Raw genomic sequence first — 8,772 nt, 5'->3', positions numbered from 1 at the left:
ATATCGCGAAAATTTGAAAGGAATTGGCGATTAACCAAACTGGAAGAATCTCGTTTAATCTGGACAGACAGTCTCAAAACTTATAAGAGGGGCCTCCACACTGCCAGAGCAAACTATTACTCAGCTCTAATAGAAGACAATAAGAACAACCCCAGGTTTCTTTTCAGCACTGTAGCCAGGCTGACTGAGAGTCAGAGCTCTATTGAGCCTTGTATTCCCTTAGCCCTTAGCAGTAATGATTTTATGAGCTTTTTTAATGACAAAATTCTAACTATTAGAGGCAAAATTCATGACCTCCTGCCCTCAGATAGTACCTATCTAACCTCAAACACAGCTGTAAAATCTAATATATATTTAGATTGCTTCTCCCCAATTTCTCTTCAAGAATTGACTGCAGTGATTTCTTCATCCAAATCATCAACGTGTCTCTTAGACCCCATCCCAAGTAGGCTACTTAAGGAGGTCTTTCCTTTAGTTAACACTCATATATTAGATATGATCAATATATCCTTATTAACAGGCTATGTACCACAGTCTTTTAAGGTAGCTGTAATTAAACCTCTACTGAAAAAGCCCACCCTGGATCCAGAGGTGTTAGCCAATTATAGACCAATATCTAATCTTCCCTTTATGTCAAAGATCCTTGAGAAAGTAGTCGCAGACCAGCTGTGTGATTTTCTCCAGGATAATAATTTATTTGAGGAATTTCAGTCAGGATTTAGAGTGCATCATAGCACTGAGACAGCTCTAGTTAAAATTACAAATGACCTTCTGATTGCTTCAGACAAAGGACTCGTCTCTGTACTTGTTTTATTAGATCTTAGTGCGTTTGACACAATTGACCATCAAATTCTACTGCAGAGACTGGATCACTTAATTGGCTTAAAAGGTTCAGCACTAAGCTGGTTTAAATCTTATTTATCTGATCGTTTTCAATTTGTTGACGTTCGCAATGAACCATCCTTACGTACTAAAGTTTGTTTTGGAGTTCCATGGTTCTGTGCTCGGACCAATCCTGTTTACTCTATATATGCTTCCTTTAGGTAACATCATTAGAAATCACTCTATAAATTTCCATTGTTATGCGGATGATACTCAGTTGTATTTATCAATGAAGCCAGAAGAAAGCAATCAATTAACTAAACTCCATAATTGCCTTAAAGACATAAAAACTTGGATGAGCACCAATTTCCTGATGTTAAATTCAGACAAAATTGAAGTTATTGTTCTTGGCCCCAAACAACTCAGAGACTCTTTATCTGATGACATAGTTTCTCTAGATGGCAATGCTCTGGCCCCTGCCACTACCGTAAGAAACCTCGGAGTAACATTTGATCAAGATTTGTCTTTTAATTCTCATTTAAAGCAAACCTCACGGACTGCATTTTTTCATCTGCGTAATATTGCGAAAATTAGGCCTATCCTGACCCGAAAAGATGCAGAAAAATTGGTCCACGCTTTTGTTACCTCAAGGCTGGATTACTGTAACTCTCTATTATCAGGTAGCTCTAGTAAGTCCTTAAAAACTCTCCAGCTAATTCAGAATGCAGCAGCACGTGTACTAACAGGAACTAAGAAACGCGATCATATCTCTCCTGTTTTAGCTTCTCTGCACTGGCTCCCTGTAAAATCCAGAATTGAATTTAAAATCCTACTGTTAACTTATAAAGCTCTAAATGGTCAAGCTCCATATCTTAGAGAGCTCATAGTGCCATATTATCCCATTCAGAACACTGCGCCTGAGAACGCAGGATTACTCGTGGTCCCTAAAGTCTCCAAAAGTAGATCAGGATCCAGAGCCTATAGCTATCAGGCTCCTCTCCTGTGGAATCATCTTCCTGTTACGGTCCGGGAGGCAGACACCGTCTCCACATTAAAGACTAGACTTAAGACTTTCCTCTTTGATAAAGCTTATAGTTAGGGCTGGCTCAGGCTTGCCCTGTACCAGCCCCTAGTTAGGCTGACTTAGGCCTAGTCTGCCGGAGGACCCCTCTATAATACACCGGGCCCCTTCTCTCCTTCTCTCTCTCTCTCTCTCTCTCTCGTATTCTATTACTACATCTAGCTAACCCGGCCATTCTGGATGTCACTAACTCGGCTTCTTCTCCGGAGCCTTTGTGCTCCACTGTCTCTCAGATTAACTCATATCACAGCGGTGCCTGGACAGCGTGACGTGTGTGGTTGTGCTGCTGCCGTGGTCCCGCCAGATGCCTCCTGCTGCTGCTGCCATCATTAGTCATTAGTCATACTTCTACTGTTATTATACACATATGATTATTGTCACACATGTATACTGTCAGGTATTAACACATACTTTCAACATATTGTACCGCAGTAACCAGAACTATAACTATAATATTATTACTTTCATTAATGTTGTTGTAAGCTACTGTCATTACCTGCATCTCTCTCTCTCTCTCTCTCTCTGTCATATGGATTACTGTTAATTTATTATGCTGATCTGTTCTGTACGACATCTATTGCACGTCTGTCCGTCCTGGAAGAGGGATCCCTCCTCAGTTGCTCTTCCTGAGGTTTCTACCGTTTTTTTTCCCCGTTAAAGGGGTTTTTTTGGGGAGTTTTTCCTTATCCGCTGTGAGGGTCTTAAGGACAGAGGGATGTCGTATGCTGTAAAGCCCTGTGAGGCAAATTGTGATTTGTGATATTGGGCTTTATAAATAAAATTGATTGATTGATTGATTGATTGATTGATTGATATATATATATATATATATATACACACAGACACACACACACACACACACACACACACACACATATGTTAAGTGTAATTTTTAAAGAAAACAATAATGCCAAACCCACCTCAGGTTTGGAAGGCATGTTTTCTTTTAAAAAAAAAGTTTGTTTGTTTGTTTTTTGTTTTTTTTTAAGCAATGTTTTGTTTTCTTTTACTTTAAAAATTGTTGCTGATTTTTTTTCTTTTTTTTTCTTTAAATATTTTGGATTTTTTTTCCCTCCCTTTAAGAGTTTTTGGCTTTTTTTTATTATTATTTTTGGTGAGTTAAGAAAACATGCCTTCCAGACCTGCTTGCAGGAAAAGCTTTTTTCAACTCCAGAATTTCATATTAAACTTTTAAGTTTTAACTTTCACACATCAAATAATACATTTTTAAAATCTAACCTAATCTAATCTAATCTAACTAACTTTTGGAGGGAGGGTCAAACATTTTCCCCCAGTCACTCAGGGGGGCTCAAGGAATTATTGCTTCAGGAGGGTCAAAAATAAGTAAGAAAAGATGTTTTCTTGAGCCTACCTGATCTTGTAGTTTGGTAAGGTGTGTTTCTTTTTGATGACCCGTTTCAGCTGGTTGACTATTATGGAGGTGAGCTGAGGCAGCGGCCTTCCCTCAAACTGTGACTTAACCTCAAAATCCACCAGCGGGTCCTCGAGGAAGGAGAACGACCAATGGGAGAAGGGCATGCGCGTAAATTGCAGCCTCAGTCTACCCACCACGCGCCTCATCTTAACGAACAGGTAGGCAGACTTCCCAAACACAAGCTCGACGTCGATGGCGAGGTGAAAGCCGCCATTGTATTCAATGTCCACCTCAAAGTTGAGTTCCTCTGGCATGCCGTCCTCGTTCAGATGGACTGGCTTCATAAGTTTGGCCGTTTTTAAGACCGGCAGAGAATTACCGAGGGAGATATCCCGGAGGCTGAGTCCCTCCAGGAGCCGACCCGCTGTCTTGGTCTGCAGCAGCTCCTCAAACTCCACCTTGATTTTTTTGGTGAGCCAGTGTCTAACGACAGGGGTGTCTCGAAGCTCCCTGAATAGGAACAAAAATATAGCATTTAGGAAATTGCACGTTTCGGCTTTGGCCGCATCACCGAGCTCGTTTTGAGAAGGCGGTGGCGGCTGTTGTTTGGGGCTGCCGCCGGTGACAGCCGCTTCCTGCTGCCTCGAGGAGACGGCCTCTTGCTGTTTGGATGCAGCAGATACTGTGTTGTCCTGCTGCTGCTGGCCTGTTTCGGCATGTTGGGTATTAAAGTAATCCTTCAATGCGTTATCGGGCACTACTTTGACATACTGCACTGTCCTTCCTGTGAGCTCGGGGCTTCTCCGGTATATCAGCAGAAACTGTAATATCAACGTAACGACTGCCCCGGAGAACGCGGAAATCAATATTAAGTAAATCATGTCGAGCAGCTCCCGTCTCTGAAACACACTGTTTTCATAATCAAACGTTTGGCCGTGTTAACAAAGCAAGTTCCACCTGGTCGCTCCCAAAGCTGCCATATCATCTGCTTCTTTCCTGAGCTGCAAGCGCCTCACTTGATTGGACAGACGGATTACGTCGCTGTACGTAATGACGGACGGAGAACGTGTTTCTTTTGATGCGTTCAGGGCATGTGGGATTTACCACCAGTCAACTCAACGACTAGGAAAACCTGTTTGAGCTGACCTATTGAAGAGGATATGTCATCCGTTACCCTGTTGTTTTTGTCTTGAAGAATCTCAAATTATTGGACATCTTATCTACTCATGTCCAGTCACACTACAGTTTTGGCAAAATTTTACTGGTCTCATATTATGCCTATATTCAGCATCATACTTGTATTTTGTATTTTCTTTGTATTAACCTGTATTTATACTTTTGTTCAACAAGAACATGTTTACATGCTTTCATGCTCAAGAAACACATTATTTTTCTCATACTGTCTGCCTGAATATACCTGTAATTGCCCTGTGTCTGAAACACTCCCTTTTTCTATCATTATAGACTGAAACACAATGTTTATTTACAATAACCTTCCAGTAGAAAACCCTCGTGTCACATACATGAATCAAATAGCACTGAGCAAATGCCACCTCAATTAGTTAATAATAATTACAATAATTATCATAATAATAATACATTATACTTATATAGCGCTTTTCGTGGCACTCAAAGACGCTTTACAAATTCAGGGACACACACAAAAAAAGACAGACAAGCAAGAGAACAAATAAGGGATGAAGAAACTGTCAGTGATTGCAGCGTTGAACAGATGAGTCTTGAGTGATTTTTTAAATATAAACAGTGAGGGGTGTAGTATTCTGAGCATGTCTGTCATAACCACTGTGTATTGTGATGACGTAAGCAAGGTGCGCCAGAGCGACGGGTGTAAAAACACACCCTGCGTTCCAGTACCAATACTACCATACTATTTAGTACGCCAGAAAAAGAATTAGTGTGTCCCAATACATAGTATGTCAGATGCAGTATGCCAAAAGTACCAGGATGTTCTACTACATCCGGTCACATTTCGCAGTATGCATGTCAGCATGCTTCTTTGGCCATTCTGACCCACAATCCTTTGCGCAACGGAAGTTACGTCACACTTACTGAGCTGCGTGTACAACCAACGCCCACACTTCCTTTCATACATGGTTTATTTAATTTGAGATACTAAGACACTACATATTAGGACTGCAATGATCTGATTATATACTGTCACATATCATACAGTTTTGCAAGAACACGGTTACAACATTCAACTTTATTGTGATTATAGTATAATCAATGTTAGGGTTCAACTATGACTACAATATAGAAGATTCTACCAGTATAGGCAGTGGTGTAAGTGTGGTATAAATAATGAATGAATATGACTAAATATGAATACACTATAGGCCAAGTATGAGCACTATGGACTAGTAAATATATAAATAGTAAAAGTCAAACACATATTAAGTAATGTAGTAAGAATGTGCAAATGTGTTACACTACAAATAAAAGTAATGTGAATGTAAGGCTGCTTCACGTGCAGACAGAATATAGTGCCAGCTGCTGCATAGCTGTAAATATATTTAACAACAAATATCTGCCAGCAACAGAGAGCTGTGTGTGAAGGGGGTTAATATGCCTACTGGTGACTAGTTCAATAGACAGGTCACTAATAATAGGCTTGGGACTGTTTATTAGAAACAACAACATACATGACGACATAACAGCAACACAGCTCTCTGGCACCTCCGACAGTATGCACGACTCTGGCGAGCTCGACGAGAGAAGATTTGCTGCATCTCTGAAGTACAACAACACAAAATATTCAAATGTGGCGCTACGGACGGCGGCGGAAGTGAGCAAGAGGGTCGGAGTTCAGGGAGCAGATGTAGTGTGTCCCAATAGTATGCATACTGCATGCATACTGCATACTACACTACATACTTTTTAAGGGCAGCTGCAGTACATACTAAAAGTATATAGCAGAAGTATGTGATTTGGAACGCAGGGACAGACAATAAGGTTGGAGGCACATGTTCGCCCCAGGAAGACCGACATAAAACTGTTCTGTTTATTTAGACAATTAACTGTCAATAACACAGGAACAATACATGGTGTGAGATAATAATAATAGTACGCATCGACCTGCCGATGGAAGATGGAGAGTACAGGTGTCCCCACGCCACGGATGGATTGGGATTCATCTAACCTTCCCGACACCTGGAGAAAGTTTCGCCAACATGTTGAGCTGATGTTTTCCGGTCCCCTGCACGCTAAAGACAAGGAGGAGAAGTGCAGCTATTTGCTACTTTGGATCGGTGAGAAGGGCCGTGACGTATTTAACACATGGACTCTTACAACGGATGAAAGGAAACTGCTGAAGACATACTACAACAGGTTTGAAGCCTATGTGACGCCAAAAGCAAACTCCATTTTTGCACGATATAAGTTCCACGAAAAAACACAAGGGGAAAATGAGAGTTTTGACCAGTTTGTGACTGAGCTAAGGCTGCTGGTGAAAGACTGCAACTACCCCAATAGCGATGAGATGATTAGAGAACGTATTGTTTTTGCCATAAACTCACCAAGAGTGTGTGAAAAGCTACTTTGCCACGGTCCAGACCTCACGCTAGAGAAAGCTATTGACATTGCTTGTTCACATGAGCTATCACAGCAACAATTAAAGACAATGGCTGTTGCTAATATGACTAGTCAGTCCGTGCATGCAGTTAGCAGGAGGACAACCAAAACAGAGCAAGCACGCCATGGACGCAAAACGATCATCGGGACAGACAGTGACAATGCCGTTAAGAGCAGAGAGTGTGGTGCATTTGGGCGAGAGAACAGCCGCACAGAGGACTGTCCAGCAAAAGGATGTCAATGTAACAAATGCAAGAAATTTAACCATTTTGCTAAGGTTTGTAGGACACAAGCACCACAGAGACAGGCAAAATTTAAGCCCAAAAAAGTGCATGCTGTTTCAGACTGCACAGAACAGACATCACCTGAGCTGTATATTGACACTATAACAAAACTACATGCAAACACAGCCAGAGAACAGGCATTTGCAGAAGTAGAAATAAGCAAAGCGAGGCACAAATTAAAGTTCAAAGCTGACACAGGTGCCCAAGCTAATGTGATACCAGCACACACGTTCCACAAAATGTTTGGAAGTGTAATGTTAGGCCCATCAGACAGTGCCATCTCAGGATATGGAGGACAGAGGCTTAAAGTTAAAGGAGCTTGCAAGCTAACATGCAGATACAGAAATGAAACAGCTATGTTAGATTTTGACATAGTATATGTTAAAAACGCTCCCCCTGTCTTGGGTCTGAGAGCATGTCTAGACCTAAACATAGTTAAACTGGTACACACAGTCGAAGTGCAGCCAGGAACACACATAAGCATCACAACAGAGTTTGCCGATGTTTTTAAGGGTGTTGGACTATTTCCTGGAGAATGCATCCTTCACCTCAAGCCCTCAGCTACACCAGTAGTGTGCCCCCCTCGCTGCATCCCATACACTCTCCGCGGCAGGCTCAAGGATGAACTGGATGAAATGGAGAAAATGGACATTATCCAAAAAGTGACAGAGCCGACTGAGTGGGTAAATGCTTTAGTGGCAGTGGAAAAGCCTAAAACTGGAAGGCTTAGGTTGTGCCTTGATCCTCGCCCCCTAAACCAAGCCATTCAGAGGCCACACTATCCGCTTCCCACTCTCAATGACATCACACCGAGACTAGCTGGAGCACAATATTTCAGCATGCTAGATGCCAGATCCGGCTATTGGACAATCAAACTAAGCCATGTATCATCCATGCTGACCACCTTCAACACCATCTACAGCAGATACAGGTTCAAGCGACTCCCTTTCGGAATCATTTTTGCACAGGATGAGTTTCAAAGAAGGGTGGACGAGGCTTATGAAGGGCTTCAGGGCGTCGTAGCCATCATGGACGACATCCTGGTATATAGCCGCACCTAGGAGGAGCACAACGCAAACCTGCGTGCCATGTTGGAGAGGACTAGAGAGAGGGGTATAAAGCTCATCGAGGACAAGAGCATCATATGTGTGCCGGAGGCGAGCTATTTTGATCACAGACTGACACGAGAAGGCATCCGGCCTGACCCTAACAAGGTCAAGGCGATCAGAGAAATGGCTCCCCCACACAGCAAGGCAGAGCTGGAGACCATACTGGGCATGGTCACCTACCTCTCCAGGTTCGCCCCCAGACTCTCCGAGGCAACGGCTCCCCTCAGACAACTGTTAAAAGAGAACAATGAGTTTGTGTGGGACTCAAATCATGACATTGCTTTTCAACAAGTGAAAGACCGGCTGACACAGGAACCTGGCCCTGTACTAATATACTTTGATCACACAAAGGATGTTAAGCTGCAGGTCGACGCATCAAAATGTGGACTAGGAGCCGTGCTACTCCAAGGTGAGAAACCAGTCGCATATGCATCCAAAGCACTGACTGAGACCGAAGAAAACTATGCTCAGATAGAAAAGGAGTTGTATGCGGTGCTGTTTGGAGGCAAA

General features: G+C 42.4%; 1 protein-coding gene across 2 annotated transcripts in view; it reads right to left on the bottom strand.

Moving 5' to 3' along the window:
- pdzd8 (PDZ domain containing 8) overlaps nucleotides 1-4,282 on the bottom strand; it is a 142,960-nt gene extending 138,678 nt beyond the window's left edge. For both annotated transcript variants that reach the window (XM_049601165.1, XM_049601166.1), the window contains exon 1: nucleotides 3,276-4,282. In XM_049601165.1, coding sequence (XP_049457122.1) covers nucleotides 3,276-4,159 — 884 coding nt within the window. In that variant the 5' untranslated portion in view covers nucleotides 4,160-4,282. The remainder of the gene's footprint in view (nucleotides 1-3,275) is intronic.
- Nucleotides 4,283-8,772: the final 4,490 nt, after the last annotated feature.

This window comes from Epinephelus fuscoguttatus, linkage group LG16 (genome assembly GCF_011397635.1).
Source record: "Epinephelus fuscoguttatus linkage group LG16, E.fuscoguttatus.final_Chr_v1".
NCBI classification, from domain to species: Eukaryota; Metazoa; Chordata; class Actinopteri; order Perciformes; family Serranidae; genus Epinephelus; species Epinephelus fuscoguttatus.
The sequence above is the reverse complement of the archived record's forward strand: the minus strand, read 5'-3'. Positions and strand labels throughout refer to the sequence as shown.